General features: G+C 43.1%; 2 protein-coding genes and 1 long non-coding RNA gene across 5 annotated transcripts in view; 1 reads left to right on the forward strand and 2 right to left on the reverse strand.

Moving 5' to 3' along the window:
- Window positions 1-3,580, reverse strand: part of LOC110535040 (transmembrane channel-like protein 2-B) — a 22,153-nt gene extending 18,573 nt beyond the window's left edge. The window contains exons 1-4 of one of the 2 annotated variants that reach the window (XM_090189129.1): window positions 3,535-3,580; window positions 3,211-3,252; window positions 2,422-2,854; window positions 62-211 (exon numbers count right to left, since the gene is read on the reverse strand). In XM_090189129.1, the coding sequence (XP_090045255.1) occupies window positions 62-211; window positions 2,422-2,854; window positions 3,211-3,252; window positions 3,535-3,580 (671 nt within the window). Of the gene's footprint in view, window positions 1-61; window positions 212-2,412; window positions 2,855-3,210; window positions 3,253-3,534 lie in introns of both variants that reach the window. The other variant, XM_090189128.1, reaches the window with a different exon arrangement.
- LOC149979609 (uncharacterized) overlaps window positions 1-22,332 on the forward strand; it is a 300,792-nt gene that overhangs the window by 196,311 nt on the left and 82,149 nt on the right. The window lies entirely within an intron of this gene.
- On the reverse strand, window positions 9,573-20,910 carry tmc1 (transmembrane channel-like 1; the record flags this gene model as incomplete). Its single annotated transcript, XM_090189131.1, has 18 exons — window positions 9,573-10,139; window positions 10,264-10,399; window positions 10,888-10,966; window positions 11,067-11,192; window positions 11,403-11,642; window positions 12,784-12,851; window positions 13,459-13,587; window positions 13,776-13,928; window positions 14,375-14,554; window positions 15,084-15,278; window positions 16,705-16,849; window positions 17,199-17,341; window positions 17,502-17,600; window positions 18,088-18,194; window positions 18,495-18,576; window positions 18,734-18,824; window positions 19,677-19,859; window positions 20,426-20,910. Coding segments are annotated over 18 exons (2,820 nt in total), but the record flags the coding sequence as incomplete, so codon positions are not given.

A 22,332-nucleotide genomic window follows, 5' to 3' on the forward strand; every position in this document is an offset into this window, starting at 1 on the left:
AGCCAATGGGAAATTGGCAGAGGAATGCACATTTCATGTGAAATGCGTCCATTTTGTTTACTTGAGGAGTTTGAGCCTCCTCTTCATGCGCCACGGTTTGTTCCTGAGAGTGGCTATCAGCTTCTTCTTCTCCTCCACCTCCTCCTTCAGAGAAGCCATCTCCCCCTCCGACAGAGAATCCTCGTCCCCTGACTCGCCCGAAGAAGAAGAGCTGTCAGAAGAAAGAGCTGTCACCAAGTGCCAGGGGTCAAGTCAGGGTCAATCATGTGTCAACCAGAGTAGAGTTCTAGTTGAGGTGGCCAGTTACACAGTGCCGCATTATCATGGTACAAACTCAGAAGGACTTTGGACTTGTCACATAATGTTGAAAAGCATCTGGAAGACCAACAGAAAATACAAAAAGAGAACAGAGCGAGAAATTAGGCGACAAGAGGGGGTATACAGTATGCAAGTCAAATGACAGACATCCTAGAATGATCCAGTAAGCATGTCCATCCATTGAAACTACCAGGCTAGAATCCTTAGTTGCTAAATCTATTTTTGGACTTATAAATGAATGATGTTTACCCACTGATTCTTGAAGAATATAACTTATATACAGTGCATTCAGAAAGTATTCAGACCCCTTAACTTTTTCCAAATGTTGTTACGTTACAGCTTTATTCTAAAATGGATTAAATCGTTTTTTCCCCCTCATCAATCTATATACAATACCCCATAATGACAAAGCAAAAACAGGTTTTCATCAAGGATGTCTCTGTACTTTGCTCCGTTCATCTTTCCCTCGATCCTGACAGTCTCCCAGTCCCCGCCGCTGAAGGACATTCTCACAGCATGATGCTGCCACCACCATGTTTCACCGTAGGGATGGTGCCAGGTTTCCTTCAGACTCGACTCTTGGCACTCAGGCCAAAGAGTTTAATCTTGGATTCATCAGATCAGAGAATCTTGTTTCTCATGGTCTTAGAGTCTTTAGGTGCCTTTCGGCAAACTCCAAGCAGGCTGTCATGTGTCTTTTACTGAGGAGTAGCTTCCGTCTGGCCACGCTACCATGAAGGCCTGATTGGTGGAGTGCTGCAGAGATGGTTGTCCTTCTGGAAGGTTCTCTTATCGCCACAGAGGAACTCTGGAGCCCTACCAAGGCCCTTCTCCCTCGATTGCTCAGTTTGGCCAGGCGGCCAGCTCTAGGAAGAACCTTGGTGGTTCAAAACTTCTTCAATTTATTAATGATGGAGGACGACACTGTGTTTTTGGGAGCCTTCAATGATGCGGTACCCTTCCCCAGAACTGTGCCTCGACACAATCCTGTCTCTGAGCTCTACGGATAATTCGTTCGACCTCATGGCTTGGCTTTTTGCTCTGACATGTACTCTCAACTGTGGGGCGTTATACAGACAGGTGTATGCTTTTCCAAATCATGTCCAATCAATTGAATCAATCAATGTGTAGAAACATCTGAAGGATGGTCAATGGAAACAGGACGCACCTGAGCTCAATTTCAAGTCTCATAGCAAAGGGTCTGAATACTTTTATAAATAAGGTATTTCTGCTTTTTATTTTTTATACATTTGCAAACATTTCTAAAAACCTGTGTTCACTTTGTCGTTATGCGATATTGTGTGTCGAGTGATGAAGATTTTCTTTTACTTAATACATTTTAGAATAAGGCTGTAATGTAACAAAATGTGTCAAATACTTTCAGAATGCACTGTAAATGCCCCATGAGCTTAGGTCAACTGTCATACCCCATCAGAACACAACATATACCCTTGTTTTTACCACTACAACCTAACTCTATTCTGGTAACAAATTCTGGTTGCCTGTCCCTTTCCAAAACTTTAGTTGTGACATTTTGATAATGTTGACACGTTTATAACCAAGGTTCCCATGGATGTCCCTAGGGATGTTCCCATCAGATGGCTATAACGATTTCTCCATAAAAGTTTAGTTAATACATTCTAGAAATGTAAAAAAACAAGTATTATTGGATAATTTTCCCAAATGTTCTTATAACCATTACAGCATGTCCTACTAATGTTTATCAAATGCTGTTTTCCGGGGACATTTAAAAAATATGTCAGGGACGTTGTCATACTAACGTTAGCGGCAAACCATTGGACTCAATCAGGACTCAATCGAAACGTTACCTGATGTTATAGGATCGTTCACTGTGTGAATTTTTATTTTTTTTGCCGAGTGCCAAATAGTGAGCTTGGGTCATTGTCGTAGTATTTTGGAACACTTTAGCGCAACCCCATAGCCCAATTTCATAACTCAACTCCCTGAAGCAATAACTCAATACAATGAATGGGGCATATACCAACAGAGTCTGTCAGAGTCCTCCCTCATACATGAGGGTGCGTGGAGTGTGGAGATACGTGAGAGAGATGGCCCACTCAAAGGATACTGCACCTGCTGTACTTTCCATTCTCCTTTTTCTTGTCTTTCCCGCTCCCTTTCTCCTTTCCTCCTTTGCCTTTGGCATCGCCCTTCTTTTCCTTGTTCTGCTCGTCTTTCTGCTTCTTGCTAGTCACTTTTCCGCCTTTCTTTTTCTTCCCTCGTTTCTCCTCCTCCTCCTCCTCCTCCTCCTCCTCCTCCTCCTCCTCCTCCTTGACTGCCTTTTTCTTTCTGCCCGCAGCCTTTGTGCCCTTCCGCTTGGCGCTTCTGTCGTCCTCCTCCTCCTCTTCCTCGCTGTCCTGGGCACTGGCTTTCTTCTTACGAGCCCTCTTCCTCGGTGCCTCGTCCTGATCCTCCTCTTCCTCTTCGTCCTCAGTGGTGGCCGGTTTGCCGTTCCGTCCCCCGGCTCGTGGAGAGGCTTTGGCTTTCCTGTTTCTGTCCCTCCACCTGGCCTCATCTGATACACACGCATTCACGTATATATCTCACACAAATATTAACAGACAGACAAAGGCTTCATAGATCCATAGATTGCATTCAAACCTGAACAATTAAAACAAACATATAAATCATACAGGTTGGTAGCCTCCCACTTCCTTTTTTGATGTTTGTTCCATAATTTTGACAACTAAATGTCATAATTATGATGAGGTGTGTCTCCTCTTTTGGAATGTCATATTTTTCAAAATAATATATTTTTTGAATATCCACAACCAATCAAAGTGAGCTTGACTGTACATACACCCACTCGCAGGAAGTAAGCAAACTCACATAAACACGCACATCAAACACTTTCTCCATCTTATGACTTACCCTCACTCCCACTGTCTAACTCTCCATCGATTTCAATTCCCACTATAAAATAAAAAACAACATTGTGATGCAACACCACAGGCATCCAGAATATCCACAAATATTGTATTTTGTCTTTGAACCAACATAAATACCATAATCTTACTGTTCCTTTATGGTTTAACAGTGTGGATTCTGTTACATGTCATAGAACATCTAGTAGTACATCTATGTACTACCTCCATATTTACCACGAGCATCTCAAATAAAGTGAAGAACTGAATATTCTTCAGCATTCAAGAGAAATCCAAAATAAGAAAGAGGAACAGAATAAATCCAACCCACCATCTTCCATTCTAATTGCAATGTCATTTTTCTTCTGAGAAGGCATTTTGGCTGAGTGTTGTCCTCTTGCTATCTTCTTTGGGTCAGCCTGCTCTCTCCCTCTCAGGCCATGGAGACCTCAGCTAAGCAGATAGCCATCACACCTGTGCAAGCACTCACATACTCTGACAGTTACACCTGTGTTTGGGCTACTAGACTGGCTGTTTCCCTGACAACCACCAATGATATTGCCCAAGAGATGATCATCTTTAAACCTGAAGGAGAAAGACAAAATCTAAAGGGACAATAAAGGGGTACAAAAAGGGATGTCAATTAAAAAACAACATCAGTTGATATGACTTACAGCATGCGTGTAGACACACAGATACAGTACACACACCCACACGCACAGCCACACACATCAATTCCAACTGAATGCCTTCATGGGTGCATTATAACCATTATTCACCTGTTTTGCAGTTATAATTTGTTTTGAACAACAGTTGGAAAACTCACACCAATATATTCCATCATGTACTGTACGTAACTCTGACCCTGAAATTCGAAACCTTTGCACAAATGCTGAAATAAAGGACAGTTCTCATTAAAATTCAATGAACTCTTAAGTACTGTAAGCTTGAGGGGAAAGTGAGACAACAAGCAGCCTCTATGACATGATCGTGCTATACAAATACTATCATGGGCTCTTGACATGGTAATATCGATGGAAGATGGAATTGGGCTGAAAAGAATGAGGGTTGCAACATAACCATTAGTGATACATCTTGGACATCTTGGACAGAACTAGTTCATGCCATTGTAAGATTAGTGTAACATGTCTCAAAATGCATTTCTGCTCTTGTTGCCAATAAGTCCATTCAGAACACCTACTCGAAACGGTGCCTGAGGAAGGCAGGCAGCATCATCATGGACCCCACACATCCCAGCCACGAACTGTTCTCCCACTCACCGTCGGACAGACGTAGCAGAGCATGAGGTCTGATACCAACAGGCTCAGAGTCCGTCTCTGTCTACAAGCTATCAGACTGCTGAACACTTGAACTGGACTGATCACCTGCACTGATTCTCCACACCTTAGCACACATGCACTCACTCATGCCCCCCCCCCCCCCCCCCCCATACACACACACACACACGCACACACACACACTGTATATACATTCATGCTACACACACATCACAACTGCTGCTACCAGACTGCTATTTTACTGCTCAATTTATACACTTGCCCCATCCCCCAATACACGTGTATATATTGGACTATAAATAGTGCCTTCCTGTATTATACCTACACTAAAATGTTTATTCTATTCTACTGAGCCATTTACTTTATCTTCATATTGTTATATTTTATTATTTATTATTGTTGTTGCATTGTCAAGAAGGAAGTAAGCAAGCAAGCATTTCGTTGGATAATGTATACCATGCGTATCCCATACATACGACTAAAAAACTTGAAATGGACAAATTGAAACTAAACAAAGAATACACAATGCACTCGCGCATTAAGCTTCATCCCTCACTGTTAATAAGAATAGCTTGTCTGCTTATGGTGACATGTCAGGGATGACCTGGTGAATAATGCATGGCAACCGGAGACATGTAGCGAAAGCAGCTAACGCAACTCTTCCTGTGATTATGTGGGAATTAATAGGGCATGATGCTGAAACCTAAGCCCCGCTGTATCCCTCCTTCTCTGGGTAACTCTTCCTCTCCCATCCTCTGTCCTTCTCAAGTTCCCGTCGAGACGCGCCACTGTAGATGGACAGTACAAACCATACAGTGAGCCCTTTAAGATCAAAAGAGGAATGTAAGGCTGCTGCATAAATGACGTATTATGCCAGGGAGATATGTATACAGTGGCTAAGAAATTAATACTAATGTAACGTCTGCTTCCAACTCACACCCTCAACCACGGAGAACCCCTGAACGCAGCTCACTTTCCAGCCCACTTTCCATCTCACACTCTCAAACACCTCGATCCCCCGAACGCAGCTCACTCTCCAGATCCCAATCACCTGAATTCGGATCACCTGTTCACACACCTGTATGTCATTATCACACACTATTTAGTTCAGTTCTTTGCACCCCATCACTGTGAGGTATTGGTCGTTTTGTGACACACGTCTTGCTGGGCTCTGTTTTTCCTGTGATTTACTCCTCCCGTGTATGATAGTTTTTGCCTGCCTCGCTAATGACACCTTTTGCCTATTCCCTGCCTGTACTTTAGCCTAAAGGATTTCCTGTTATCTATCTATTATTGCCTGATCTCCTGGACTACGTTACTAGCCTTTTCCCTGCCTGTACTGTTTCCCTTTTGGACCCCTGTGTATGACATTCTGCCTGCCCCTAGACCCAGCTACCTGCCTCCTCCTGTGGTCCTTTTCAATAAACACCATGCGCTTGAAACCAGCTCTCTGTCTCCCCTCGTGTTCATTACAACTAAGTGTATTTTGTGCAGTAAGCTGTTAGTAGCCCATGTGCATCACCCTAATAATTTGGTTCCTTTCCCCCTCATAATTTAGCCTACTGTTCTTACTTGGTGGTGTACATGTAGCCTATAGCCTGTTTTAGAGAAATGTCATCATCAAATATTGTAAGAGCTTTCATTGTCTGCATATATGCCCCCTATATTTATCCTACGGTTCTGACTTGGTGTACAGGGAGAAAACTGTAAGAACGACGCATGTTCTGAATTCTGTCGCTGTACATTTCAAAAGTGCTGAACAAATAGTTATATTGACTACGTCAGTCCTAGCTCGCTCATTAACGTCTTAATCGAAATTACGGTTTGCCTCTTATCCTCTTATCTGCTCGTCGTCACCTTATGCCAGAGTTTGTACATCTCAATTGTCAGTAGAAACCACAAAGTCAGCCATATCAGCTAGGGTTTTTTTTTAAGGCAGTAAATGAGGCTGAATGAACTGTTTCACTGCAAGACAAGGCTCCACTGATAGCCAAGTGTAGCAGTGGTAAGGATTCCCTACATAGTTCTGAAAAGAAAGCTCTGCTGTTGGGACAGATTTATGAAGGCCCTAACAGTTTGTGGGCACCGTTTGGCACCATTATAGTGCAATGAATGTATTGTTTAGTGTTGTGTTGTGTAGTGTAGTGGCTTTGCTGGCATGCATCAAAAAAATTGGGGGAGTTTCCCCTACCAAGATTGACATGCTAAAATCGCCACTGGCCTAAAGTAACTACATAGGACACAATAAAGGAAATCAATTACCGGTCAAAATCTAAATACTGCTCCTAGCGTTGATCAAAGCTCAGAACACTTATATTCTTGATCTGACTGAGTTCTAATCTAATTTTATGTGGGAAAACTCATTCTGATTGGCTGGGCCTGGCTCCCCAGTGGGTCGGTCTATGCCCCCCAAGGCCCACCCATGACCACACCCCTGCCCAGTCATGTGAAATCCATAGAGGAAGCAGAGGAGAAAGAGGTTAGTACAGTGGTTCCCAATCTTGTGGCCCATGTAGCATCCCCTGAGAAAATCTGTACTTTATCTTATGAAAAAAGTTAGGGGGAAAAAAACGACGTTTCAATATGAACTTCTCCTTGTGGCCTATCTTCCCTATAGGCCTACATTAAAATGCAATCAACATGCAAACAATACAGTTCTAAAAATGTCATAGGTGTTTGTTTTGCCGCTGATGCTACTGTACGTGTCAGTGAATCATTTCTCACATTTCCCACCTTTCAGGAGTATAACATCACAATTGTATAGTTAATAGGCTAAGTGTTTATAGACGGACTGAGGGGAATGAACCTACAGCAGCCAAGGTGATAATGGCTGGGGACACTTCTGGACCTCACTAAAACTCAAACCCTGGTTACAGCCCTGTAAGGACCGTATCTATCAAGTAAGGAGGAGGAGGAGGAGGATGATGAGCGCGAAACTAAGTAAGGTGTTTGCCAGTGTTTATCGAAATCTGAGGATTAAGTGGTTCAGTATAAGTGGTGTAAAAAACCTTGCATAGGTAGGCTTGTTACAATTACCCCCTTAACCTTTGTTGGAGCAGTAGTTAGCAGGTCTGGAGATGATTAGGTGGCCATGATGGTATGAGCAGCAGATTGGGAATTTAGCCAGGACCACGGGGTTAACACCCCTATTCTTACGATAAGTGCCATGGGATCTTTATTGACCACAGAGAGTCAGGACACCCATTTTAACGTCCCATCCGAAAGACGGCACCCTTCGAAGGGCAATGTCCCCCTCACTACCCTGGGGCATAGGGATCTCAGACCAGAGGGACGAGTTCCCCCTTCGGGACCTACAACACCCCTTCCAGTAACATCTGGTATCCCATCCAGGGACCGACCAGGACCGACCCGGCTAACTTCAAAGGCAAGCCAGCAATTGGATGCAGGGTGATTCCTGTTCAACATGTTTTCCTGGACCAGTTGATCTGGGGATCATGGTTCCATTTACTAAAACTTCTTAACTACTGTTTATAGACCTGTTGAGTTATGAACCTTTTGAGAATCGATGAAATTCTGCACACAACCTCTGACATCTGATTGGACAAGAAAATAAAGTAGACAGGAGGCCAGGTGGGAGAGAGAAATCAGTGCCTGTGATGCTCTGACGTTTCACTCTGCTCTTCATTACTGGTTGTACTATAACATTGAGATATCCGGTAATCGAGAACCATGCGGTCACGGTTCAGATATCCTGCCCATTGTACAAACATGGCGGGAGACTGGGAGGTAGCCAAACAGAGCAAGGTTGGGTTGAGACAGCGGGCACAATGGTAGCTGATTACCCATATTGGGGGTAAGGTAACAGTGCCTTTGGATGATCCAGAATATACTATACTAACCTTGCGAATGAGCTCAAGAAATGCATGAACCACGCTTGTGTCTTCTGTTGGGACGGAAGACAAATGTTTCTTCACCAAAGAAACCAACCGGACCACCAATCATTTAAACGTTTGTGTGGGAAAAATGGAGCATAAAGGGCCTGCGCTTTCTTAAGATCTCAAATAACTCAAATGAATACTTAATGATAACTGTCTATGAATTGAACATGAGCATTTGCAATGTTAATGGATGGTACTATGCGCCAGTTCTGGAATGAATAAATGTTAATGACATTATAGGATTGATTTCTCATGGTTCCTTTGAATCGGTTGAGTTGGGGATGATACTAAAATAAGTCAGAGAAGCAATGCACAATAGGTTTGTGTTTGACGACTGTTTGGGATAAAGATCAACACCTTCAAATGAAGGTTTTTTAAAGCCATGCAAGCTACAGTAATTAGATGTTGGTAGCTATATTACCCCAGATCTCACAGAGGAGGAATGACAGGATGATTAACAGATAAAAAAACAGTGTCCAATCAATGCACCAGAGTTAAGATGTTGGGACACTCAGTTTGTAGGTCTGAGGACAGGGACACTCATTGAGTATGTGAAGCTTGGATTACTACAGAGATACTTGTTCAGGCCAAGGACCTTTGGTAAAGTTAACTGCGGTGCATGTCCAACGCGTCAATTTGTGGGAATTGTGTCCTTGTTTCCTGAATTGGTTTGCTTGATGGGAGCTGTCTCTCATTACCAAGTCACTGAAAACAGTCAGCATTTCAAGTTGATCATTGTATCCTGTTTTGAATATAAATGTACAAAGGGACATACATTGAATGATATTCCCCCTATGATGTAACCCTGCAGTTAAAATCAGAATTGGCAGAGGGGGAATTATTCCTATAATCTGCTCACAGACAACTTCTAAACTGCTGGCCAACCAAGAACATTGGCTGAATTGATGGTCTTTCAGTGTTTAGTGCAGATCTTCCCAAACTGAGTCCTGGGGACCCCAAGGAGTGCACTTTTAGTTTTTTTGCCCTAACAGCTCACAGCTGATTCAAATGATCAAAGCTTAATGATTAATTGATCATTTAGATCAGCTGTGTAGTGCTAAGCCAAAAACCAAGATGTGCACCCTTGGGGTGCCGAGGACTCAGTTGGGGAAACCCTAGTTTAGTGCTTTAATAACTCTCCACAATGTCAGGTCCTTGTAAAAACCGGATAATGTAATAACACAGGATATTATGTATGAACTCACCAGGTCCTGTCAATGCCAAATACATGTTATGTTGCTTGGTGTGCAGAATAGTTAGTACAAATTAATAAGAAATTAGATAGTATACATTAATCTATCACCAATTCAAAAAAGTTACATTTTTACAGTCACAATTCACATAACACTGTTTGAATAAATGTCCATTAGAACTGTAATGTACAACCTGGTAATAAGGAATCAACTATTACCGGTCATGATACCTCTGGTGTTAAAGTCACTTCAGCAGTCTTTTACTTTCAGTCTGCCTCTGAAATCAGAGTGACGTTTGTATATTCAGGGAGGTCTGTGTCTGTCTATAAAGTGCTTGCCATTTCCACATCTGTGACAGCAGTCATACTCAGTGTCTCTGGGAGTTTGGGACCCTCTGAACACTGGGTGCTGGTTGCCACTGGTTACCTGGTAGGGGCCCAGGGATTCTGTGGCCCCTCTGGGCCGGGGGGCTGGTGGCAGAAGGGGGAATTTGATGGTTGCTCTTTCCTTGATGTGCTCTGTGTTCCCCACCCTTCTTTTCTCTATCTTCTTAGAAAGGGACAAGGGGAGAGGAGAGGTATGATGACATAACTTGGTGCGAATCAAATTTTCAGATACCAAACAAAAACAAAACTGCTAACTACATGTCCTGTCACAGTATTCTTCTCACCCGTATAAGATTGCTGAGAGGCGTTGTTGTTTCTCTGTTGCCGCGGTGCTTCTGACCAAGCTTTTTGAGCCTCCTCTAAATCCATGGCAGCTTTCAGTGCTGCCATTTTAGTCTTCTTCTTGTTCTCTTCATTTTGCTGGAAGTAAAGAAGCAGCTACTATACAGGAACGGCCCCAAACTTTCTAATCGAGATTACAGGGATCACGGATTGTTTAGTTTAAGCAGTGTGGACATGGATCCATAACTGCCTCTAATTCCCCACCTGAAAAAATATATGACTGGCCTCTCTGTCTCCTGCTGATGTTTGTGATATTTGAAATATTGTATCTTAAAATATACTCTCATATCCTAAATAACTAACACTTCCCTGTAACATTTTGAAATATGAATTGAAATCGCAGCTAAATGGGCTGTCCATCAGATGATGTAACCTCATCTGCATGCAGGTAGGCTGTGGGACCCTTGTTATTGACAAGTGAGTGTGTTGATTTGATCAGTTTAGAGAAATGATGTACTCTGGCAATTACTGCTCTCTGGTGGACAGACTATGTCAGTGCAAGTACCACACAGGGAATATAATAGATGCTGTATCAGCGTCAGAACCTTATTGATGGTACGACTTACGGTTTGAAGTTTCTTCTTTAACTCCAGGTTGGCTTGCTTGTAGCTTTTGGATGTAGACTGCAAGTAATAAATGGCCAAACTGTGGGGGGGGGGAACAAATACCAAATATTTTATTTTACATTGTTATCTTGTATATAGTCTGGGGACTGCTCTGTGGATCATTAGCCCTGACTACTCACACCATCAGCAGTAGGAAAGGCAGCACCAGGCCAGGGTTGGAGGCGTAGCTGAACACCTTCCCAAACCAGGCAGGGAAATCAGATTCCAGCGTCTCCTGGATCACATCAAACATGCGGCTCTTCCCACTGCAGTGGAGCAATCAGAGATGAGAAACTGTCATCACACAACAAACAACTGGAGTGTGTGTGTGTGTGTGTGTGTGTGTGTGTGTGTGTGTGTGTGTGTGTGTGTGTGTGTGTGTGTGTGTGTGTGTGTGTGTGTGTGTGTGTGTGTGTGTGTGTGTGTGTTTACATGCATGTCTTGTCATATACAGAATGCAGGTGTTTTTCTGTTACCTGAAGGGGCCACAGTCGAAGGAGGGGGGGATAGTGACTATGGTGTAGATGGCAGGCAGTGTTGAGAGGAAAAGGATGACCAGTAGCATAGCCATGTAGAAGTTGTTGGAGCCTGAGGCCTTGAACACCCTCTCCTGAGGAACATTACAGCACATGACGGCCCAGCACTGCAGGTACATTGACACATGCAGTCTCAGCACGTTCAGAGCAGGCAGGCAAGGGGCATAGAACGCACCCATCCTAGCAGAGAGAGAAAGGAGGGAGTTAATCCTTAAGGGGGGGTGGGGTTCTGCTAAACATATGGAGTTGTTTTAAGATGGTTATACCAAGGATCATTTTAGCTATTTGATTGTGAATTGTAGGATCTGTTAAGTATCCATCAAAAAGAGATGTACAAAATATTTGATGAAATACTGAATTTGGCCTTACTGCTATTAGCCCATAGAAACCAATTTTATTACAGATTCAGAAATGGAAAAACAGATAATAACATTTTTATCAAAAGGAAGTTTGTTTAAAAGATACAAGAAATGCATTATCATTATGAAGACCATGATCCAAATTATTCATTTTTAACCATATAAAAATAGATTCCATTCCACTTCCATACTTCCATTAATTTGTTCAACTGGTACCGGACTAACTAGACGAGTTATTCGTTTGTAGGCCAAACCGTTCGGACGCTGCAGACGTTTCTATGAGAAGACCGATTATCGGGATGTCTCATTGTCTGACAAACATCGCTGTAGCTCGGCCACCTGCCACCGCAGATGCGGAAATTCGGCATTGGCGGATGCGGTAGATTGAGATGCGGGCAAAACTAGATATCTATAGTTTAAACAGACAGATTTTTATGGGGATTTTTGCATTATGCTTATTAGATATATGCGGGGCGCGCACATCGACTCTAGGGGGTTTAAACAAGCATATGTTAGCGATGGACTGTCACGTAGAGCAGGTGTGTTGGAATGTGATATCGCACACTGCTTACTTGCAAGTTTCACAAATCCTATATATACTTGCTTCTCAACCCCAGCGGGGGGCAGACTTTGAGTATGTGACTGCAGAGTGCAGAAGCTAGAAGGCATAAGCGTATGACGCTTTGCCGTCACACGGCAAAACAGCTGCCAAATGTCCTATAATGCCTTCAAAAGCATGACCAGATTGCCTAAATGCAAGGCACATTTGCAGCCCCTAAGTTGTTGCTGAGAAGCTCTTGCCTTGTTTTTAAATGGATAAATATCTGTCTATTTTTGTACATCAGCCCCTGTATCTGATCATTTAATTATACATACCAGTGGGACACCTAGCCTTACTTTACTATCAGAAGGCCTCTCATATGTGGAGGTGCCACAATAAGATTACAGCAGCTACCGCCTACCATATCATGCCTTGGTTGAAAATCAGGCCCAGGACATTCCCACTGACATCGAACTCTGAGTAGGAGGGCTTACACAAGGGAAAACAAGAATAGTCAATGTCGGTGCAATTCATCAAATCAATGACCAAATCAGTAACACTTGAAGGGGCTATACATAAAGGCATTAGAAACTGGGTGGTTCGAGCCCTGAATGCTGATTGGCTGAAAGCCGTGGAAAATCAGACTGTATACCACGATGTATGACAAAACATTTATTTTTATGGTTCTAATTAAGTTTATAATAGCAATAAGGCACCTCAAGGGTTTGTGGTATATGGCCAATTTGATTTGAATATAGCACAGCTAAGGGCTGTATCCAGGCACTCTGCGTTGTGTCGTGCTTAAGAACAGCCCTTAGCCATGGTATATTGGCCATATACCACACCCCCTCTGGCCTTATTGCTTAATTATAACACATCTCTGAAACCAGTCATGGCACCTTTATGTGTTTTGCAGTATCATTCATAACAACCTTCATCCCCCATTTATTCAACATCATTCAACAGACCAGACTTGAAGTAAAGTGTTACCCCAAAAGCAATATCAATGCAATGACAAAACGGACTTGAAGTGTGGCTTAAACAGATTTCAAGCCTAAATACAGAGTAGAGCAAAGTGGTCAATCCAAAGACTCACAAATCCAGCCTCCAAGTCCCAACACCAGCAGTAGTTGAGGAAACGCACCAGCACAGCACGCAAGAAGTCCCCGATCAGGAGCGTGATGTAGGTTGTCATAGTATCCGACACAATGAGTCGGACAAATTCCTACATATTACCAAAGTATATTAAATGGCAAATGATGCACGCGTCATCCCAGTACATTTACGCTGTAAAAACGATACTAAACATACACACAAGAATAATGAATGCATGCCCCCCTTCCAATTCACCCAAACAATAAGCTATTTATCATTACCAGACCTGGATTCAAATAGTATTTAACCATTCATTACCTGTCCCACCATGGTTTCCCAGCAGGGTCCTCGTGGGATATCGGCAGGATGGACGGTGATGGGAGGAGCTGTGCTATTCACTCCCAGGGTCCCATTATACAGACTGGCCTCCCATATAGTCATATTAAGCTTCAGCACCTCCTCCTCCTCTCGCTTAAATCAACAAAAACAAAACATTTAGTGCTCAATTTAAAGACAGGTGTCGTATCAGCCTGTTTCCCCATCTACAGTAATAGTGGGTCGATACTTGCATATGAAAACCTCAGGTTTAAACCAGATGTTTAACCCAGCTGCAGGTTAAGACTAGTAACTAATTTGTTTCCTTTGTGGGGAAAAAAACAAAGGAACATGAGAGGGTTACACTTGTTCTCATAAAAGTGAAAACTAGATGATGATTAAAAGGTGTAAAATAATCATCTGAAAATAACCATAGAATACGTTTTGGGGTCATTCGTATTCCTATTGTTAAAAACCCTTTACAAAGTGTTCAAGGAAACCCTAGAGGGTTCTTGGTAGAACCATTAGAAGATAAAAATGATTTTAGGTAGAATCCTTCATGGGGGTACGTGGTATAACTAGCCACAGGCTTCCAGATTTACTTTGAGGTTGATCTCATCCATGAGTGCGATGATGAAGGTGTAAAGGTTCCCCAGGAATAGGGCGAAGATGCGTCCCAGCTGCCACTGTAGAGCAATGCGGGGGTGATAGTTCTCTAGTGCACTGATCACATCAAACAGCATGGGACAGAACATCCCCAGGAGGGACATCACCATGTTCACCTGACAGACAATAACACGCATGCAATACGGTATACTGTTATTCACACCTATGAATAAATGAATATAAACTCAATCACACAGACACGCAAGAGCATACAGATCGCACAAATAAACATAATTAATCAAGGTACTGATTGCAAACACATGTAAATCAGAAAAGGCTGGTGGGAGGGGCTATATGAGGACTGGAGCTATATGAGGACAGGAGCTATATGAGGACAGGAGCTATATGAGGACTGGAGCTATATGAGGACTGGAGCTATATGAGGACTGGAGCTATATGAGGACAGGAGCTATATGAGGACTGGAGCTATATGAGGACTGGAGCTATATGAGGACGGGCTCATTGTAATGGCTGGAATGGAATCAATGAAACGGAATAAAACAGGTGGTTTCCATATCTTTGATGTGCATGACACTGTTCCATTTATACCATTCCAGCCTTTAAAATGAGCCCATCCTCCTATACACCCTCCCACCAGCCTCCTCTAAGTCAAACACACACACACACACACACACACACTTGTACCTCATTCCTCTCCCACCAGCTATGGCTCTCCAGTCCCTCTAAAGCAAACTTCTGGGAGCGACGCACCACAAAGTAGATGAGATATCCACTTCCTGCTAGACAGCACAGCACCAGGAAGTTGGCCAGAACCCGCAGAAAACGAGTCAAGTGGATGTTGTCATCCTTCCTGCTCTCCTGTTCCTCCAGAATGGCCTCCTAGGAAGTTGGCATCACAAGGGCAGAGAACACACACACATATACACAGACACACATGCACAAACACACACAGACACACACACAGAGAGACAACCAATCAAACATTGCCATACATAAACTAATGTAAAACAGGGTGGAGGTGCCTTTATTAAAGTATACAGAGTTGTCATGTGAAATGTGTATGCTTTCCTATTGGTCCGTTTGAATTAATTGCTTGTGTGCTCTGATTTGTGGCAGGAGTGGCTCTGGAGAATGCACATCTACCTGTTCCTACAAAATGGTACTACCTTTCCAGAAAAGGATAGAACTACTGTGGTCTCCGAGTCCCACACCAGGTAGCTGCAAACTGACATTCATTCACAGTTGACAAATCTTCTGTCCAGTCTCTGTGTTGTGTGCGTGTTCATTGTAAAAGGGTCTATCAGAGTACCAAACGTGCACAGGTACGCAGCAGTGTTCTAGAATATTGGATGGTTCCTACCTTCGAATTATCAGCGCAGCTCAAGAGATGTCTGTCAACACATTCAAATGAATAGAGGATGCGTACTGGGAGACTCAGATATGGGACTCTTACTAGATGTGTTGTGTGAAGTTTGCTGTACTTAGACTTGTTATCCTGATATGTGCTGTACCTGAGCTACACTACTTGAGAATTGCACATTGCAGGTTACACTGAAATGATTGTATCTGCCTTTTGATTGCCACTTTAAGCCCGTCAGCCTGTACAGCTTAGAAAACTATTTTAACCTCAGTTGTTTGTAATAAACAACATTTTTGATAATCCTGTGTTGTGTGAATTCCATACCGGTACCCAGTTCAGAGGGGTATCCTATGAAGCAAGCTAGATCTACTCACGGAAGGGCCAGACTACCACATTTGGGGGGTGTTTATTAATATACAAGCACCTTTGTCCCACGCCAAATACTATTTGTATTTTATGAAGTCATTCAAAAGTTACATTGCGTGAAGTTTAAAGTGCATTATTTCATTACTAAATGTGTCATGTGATATTTTAGCATTACTATTTTTAACACACAAAAAAAAAAACATTTAATAAAATATTTAATCAGTCGTCTTCCTCAAACGAAGGGGATGATGACACAATCTTTGCGAGAGGGACTGAGAGAGGGAATCTGATTTCGTTGGTCCTCTACTCGCAGCTCCGTCATTTCATTCAGGGTAAGTGGAGTCAGCTGTGAGTTAGCCTGCCCCGGAGCAGTTAGTTCTGAGGGATTCGTTGCCATAGAAATGTACATGGCTAAAAGGTGAGCCACTCTTGTATGACTGGTTATCCCGAGTTGAACTCAAAAGTTGACCAAAGTTACCTCGCTAACTCCTCAACTTTGTTTCGTATGATACCCCCCTAGGTCTCTATTGACCCTGCCCTATCCTAGTCCCTGTGGTTCTTACACTAACATGTCTTTACCTTAAAGCTGGTGGTGATGGAGGCAAACTTGTTGTCAGCTGTCTCAGGGTTGCCAATGAGGTAATCCCAGCTGGTGAACATCTTCCAGCTGAAATTGAAGCTGTTGTTGTCTCCGCCCCCGTCCTCATTAGCATTCCGGGCCATACTTTAACACGTTTCATAATAAATAGAAGAAGCGTCAAACAATAACATCATCAGAAATCATCAGATTTGACCGGGACTCTATTTGTTTCTCACTGGAAATGTGATCATGTTTCAATTTTTTTTTTTGTCACAATTGGCAGAAAGTGCACACACCAGGGTCATTTTGACTAGGCACCAAATGGAATACGACAGACTGAAACAGAGAAGGACCTGGACTTGTCCAATACGAAACGAAACGCTCATTTTAATTTCCTGTTTAGGCACAACCTTGTCAAAGTCCCCTGGTGTGTGGGGGAGGGGGGGGGGGCTTTGAGGACCACTGAGAGACCAGTAAACATACAGGTACTCACGTCCTTATCACCACCATATAGCTATAGGCCACAGTTCCCACGCCAACCAGGAAGTAGGAGAGGGGCATGCGGAACTTGAGCCAGCCAATGGCGCGCTGGCTGTTGTAGTAGCCATAAAAGAGGACAGAATACTGGGCGTAGCCCTGGGACACACACATGATTCAGATTTCATTCAGTATTAACAACTTCTTGACAACTTTAAAAACACCACGCAAGCTGTGCGGCGCACACGCACATAAAGAGTCATGTTAGTGGTAACATTACACAGTGGTCACATTACACAAATAAACAATTAGTAATGACCCCAAAGTCCCATAGGACAGCAAAGTCCATGGCGTTGGCTTCGTCAGCTCTAGGGACAGTCTTTCTGGGCATGCTACCATACGGCCTGCCCATCAGAGCCTAGACAGAGATAAAGAGTTAAAGCATCTGTAGGTCCTTGAGATGCTACTAGAGCCTGCCCACTAAGACATCATTTCAACGTTTAGTTTTGATTTACATTTGGTTGAGTTGTCAACTAACATGAACACAACCTGAAATCAACAACAAAAATGTCACCATGTCATTGGGTTTAGGTGAAAAGTTGGGAGAAAATCACATGAAATGTCCTTGCGTTGATTACTTTTTGCAAATCCAATCAGTTTTCTGCATTGATTCAATGTCATCTCATTGAATTGTTTTATTGAAATGATGTGGAAACAATGTTGATTCAACCAGTTTTTGCTCAGTGAGTGGGGCCTCCTTTATAAATAAATACAAATTCTTCATTTTCATATAAAATTACTGTATATGAGGAAATGTGAATTATACCATGTCTACACCGAAGTCACAAAATTCGGGCCTTAAATTCGGGCCCCAATTCTGATTTGAAGATCAAATGGCCCCCTACCTCTGGCACCATGACCAGACCAAACGTCAGCCCAAAGAGGATCATGTTGATGCCATACATCCACCTCAGGAATATGAAGTAGGAGGCAACCGAGGAGCCAAAATGGCCTGTAGGAGGCACAAAGCACAGTCATACATGGTACTGTGTTTCATCACACTGAGGAGAATGACATAAATCAGTCGATCACAGAGTGGCTACCAAGGACTCCAAGGGGGTAGGCAAGAGGCCCCCAGGGGTCCTCAAAAAAGTGATACACAAATTAGAGAAACAGCAAAGTCCATGGTAAGGAACAGAGGTAGCTAGCTGTGTGCTAACCTTTTCAGCGAGGTTGAAAAATAAAAGACAACCAGGAAGCACCAACAAAACCGTGCAGGGATACAAAAGGAAGAGGTAAGAGACATACTTACTCTCAATCTCTTTGATTTTCATCTCCCATGGAACGCAAGCAGTTTTGAAGTTTTCAAAGTCCCTCTGAAACTTCATCCATTTCTAACAGCAAAACCAGCAGTGTCATGGAATAGATCCCACATGGGCTTGCTGACTATACTTGTGTTGTAAAGGATCATAGATAACTGGTAGCATAAACATGACACAATAAAGAACACATAAAGACATTGGTCCACCTATAACAGATGACTGTCCTCACCTTCAACATCATGACTTTATATGCATACAGTTTTCTGCTCTTTCCTTTCCCAAGAGCTCCCTCATATTTCTCCACAAACTCATGGGACTCCCTGTGAAATATGAGGCAGGATTAGTTACTGGTACCGGTACTGGTAAAATAAATATAATCATATTGCACCATACTCCATGCTATGGCTACTCGGTGCTCCTCCAACGTGCTAAACAAGCTTCCTGGTTCCATTACATACCAACAGCTACATTTATACCCTTTTCACACTAGTGAGCCGAGCCACACAAAGCCGGGTTGTAATGTGCTGGCCTGGCTATGCATCGACTGTAATTGCAGGGACCATGCTGGGAAGGACAATGTGACAGGGAAATATCTGAGACCACAAAACATGTTTCGGAATCGAGACATATTGTAGAGATGGATGGACTTGCCACAAAGCCTGTTTTAGCATGGACAGTGCCATGGAAGGCTTTCAACATTCTACATTAGTCAACTGGGTGAGACTTTCCATGGGTTAAGGAAGGATCACTCAATTCCATCCAGGTCAGCGGGAGAGATCAGCCAATGAATCATACTCCTGGGCAACCATCCCAGCATTGCAGGTGGCAGTAAATTACTAAACCAGGCTTTATGCCTGTTCAGACTATGGCCTTTTCTCAATTGCATGCTCCTCGCATCCTCTCTCCTCACCTCTTTCTCAAAGTCCATTGGATGAGAAAGACAGATGTCCCTTTCAGTTTGTTTATTAACCGCCAATTAATCCACAGAAGTAGAAGAAATGGACAACATTAAAAAGGCGATAGCACTCAATGGCACTGCCCACCGAGGTGTCTAATGGCAAAGATAGGTGTGCCCTCTTTCCATGTTCATGGGTCAACTCGACACAATAGTGTGAAAGGGGTAATAGTTTAGGGGCTGGGGAAATGCATTTGCTTTAGAGTTATCTCAGCACCGTAGAGTTAGCAGTTTCTTCCTCATGGGCCAAGGCTTTCCTCTTAGGGTCGAGATAAGTTTCTTCCTCTCATCCACTTCCTCCTTCAGCTTCTCCAACTCCTCGGGAGACAAGACCTCTGGTTTCTCCTCTCCCACTTTCTCTTCCTCATCCTCCTCTTCCTCTGATGACTCATGCTCCGCACTGAGACAGCAAGAAAAGTTGTTTTGTTTTTGTTTCTAAGGTTGGTGAAGGTAGAGGGCAACATTTTTTCTCACACAAAAGATAATTATAGAGATTCTTATCTGCAATCCGCAATTTAATGTGAAACTTCTTTAAACAACGTGCATCATGACGAGCCGATTATTTAACCATGAAGATTTTAGTACCCTGCACAAGGAATGTCATGATTCACATGTGATGATGGGTTGTGAGCTGTATATAAACGTGCAATGGATAACTCCAGAGTGGCTCAATGGTCTAAGGCACTGCATCTCAGTGCTAGAGGAGTCACTACAGACCGTTTCAATTCCAGGCTGTATCGCAACCAGCCGTGATTGGGAATCCCATAGGGCTGCGCACAATTGGCCCAGCGTCGTCCGGGTTAGGATTTGGCCGGGGTAGGCCGCCATTGTAAATAAGAATTTGTTCTTAACTGAATTGCCTGGTTAAATTTTTAAAAACTTCACTGCCCTTTGCTCATACAAAATGTTAGCCACAATGTTTTGAAATGCAAAATGCAATGCAAGATTGTACACACGGGACCTTACCTTGTCTCAACCCTTTTTTTCTTTTGTTTCTTCTCAACTGTCTCTCCTCTTCCATTGTCCTCCTTTTTCCCGCCTTTTTCTGAGCGTCCATTTTTCCTCTTCTCCTCGGTATCCCCATCCTCCTCTCCTACAACCTCTATCTCTTTTTGCTCCAGTTTTCTGGTGTTTTCATTGCTGAAATTCTTTAGAGTTTTAGCAACCGTGTCATTCTTCACTTCTTCCTGCCTCTCATCCTCTCCCCCTTTCCCTTTCCCCTCCTTATCCCTCTTTTTTCGTCCTCTCCTCTCCTCTCTTCCTGGTCTGTCCTCCAATTCCTTTCCTTCTTTTCTTGCACTGGAAGCTCTTCTTGCTACATTTCTTCTTCTCTTTCTGTCCCTCTCTTTCTTTCTCTCCTTCTCTTTTGCCCTCTCCTGCCTCCCATCAGAGTCAATAACTGTGTCCTCTTCATCTGCGGTAAAAAACAAAAAACAGAGACATGGCAGTCGTCATACTAATATTTTAACCAAACAATAATATTAGAATGAAACAACAGGAAACAGGAAACAGGAAACGAATGAAGGGGTATCTCCTGCCTCCTAAAGTTTCTTTGAAAACACATTCACTGCTAGAATAAGATGAAAGAGAGGGAAAGGAGATAGACATGCCAGTAGGTGACAGATAACCAACCCCAAAAATGACCCCTAGCCCTGTGAGATCTGAGTGGAATTTAGATGTTCATTTTATATTAGCTCCACCTTGCCCTCTGATAGGCTAGGTGTAATTTTCACCATATGGCTTTTACCTGTCAATTCCTCTCAGATCTCCACAATTTCATAGAGGTAGGGTCTTGACTGGGGGTTGGGCACAAGTGTCACTTCTGAAATGGAAGATTGTTTTGTGATTTGTTGAGGGACAGGCACAGGCAGCATTTCAGTTTAGTAGGTATTCGCACTCAATCAAACCTTAAAAAGGAAAAGAACGGCTCATTTTTTTTGTTCAGCCTTTTTAGCACTTTGCACTGTCACCTTTTGTATTATTTTGGGCAGGGAAATCAATTTAAGAATATTTTCGCATCTCGGCCTCCTTGTTTTTTTTCCCTTTTGATGGTTTGAGTGCAAGTACCTACAGAACTCCACAGATATTTTTTCCCTCACACACCGGCCCCCATTCAGTCCTAGCCTGAGCACAGAGCTTCATACTGGCTTTCCAGAGGTAGCATTTCAGCCACGTTTCATACACAAGATACTGTATATTATCAACCGTGACTCCTGTCCATGTTGGTCACTTTACTGTATTCCTTAACATACCACCCACTCTGCTCTCTTCCATCCTTTTTTCCCTCCCTCCCTCCGATGCAGGCTGTTGTCAGAGAGCACTATTAATCCGGTGATAATTGGGGACACAGGCCGTGAGAGGGGGACTGAGGAGTGCACAGGGTCGTGTGACAAGGATTTAGACCGTAAGAGTGGGGAGCGGAGAAGAAGAGTGTTTCCTGACTTGGACACAATGCCACATGTCAACACCCCCAGCAGGCCCTCTCTAGTATTCTCCAGCGAACCCAGCCCCTGATAAAATACTGTGAGATCTTGTATACTTGACATAGAAATAGAATGACTAGAAGTTTGTGTAAACCAGAGGGATTGACATGTCTTGCCAAATCAGGTGACCTTCACTGGGGCAGAAGAGGAGAGACTGGGTGGAATTCAACCGTAAAGCATTTCCATTAAGACCAAACAAATCTCTGTGCACACTGCTTCGTATTGCATCCCTGTCTGTGACATCTCGCCAATCTTTTTCAATTTGTCATTCGAATTCAACAGTGGTACAGGGCAGGTATGCCAAGTTTACATTTTGTAGGCTTGAAAATGCCATTTGTTTATTCTCCTCCAGCCTTAGTGACGTGAAAGCTATGACATCATTTTACTGGA

Source organism: Oncorhynchus mykiss, chromosome 11 (genome assembly GCF_057628025.1).
Source record: "Oncorhynchus mykiss isolate SJ-2025 chromosome 11, ASM5762802v1, whole genome shotgun sequence".
NCBI classification, from domain to species: domain Eukaryota; kingdom Metazoa; phylum Chordata; class Actinopteri; order Salmoniformes; family Salmonidae; genus Oncorhynchus; species Oncorhynchus mykiss.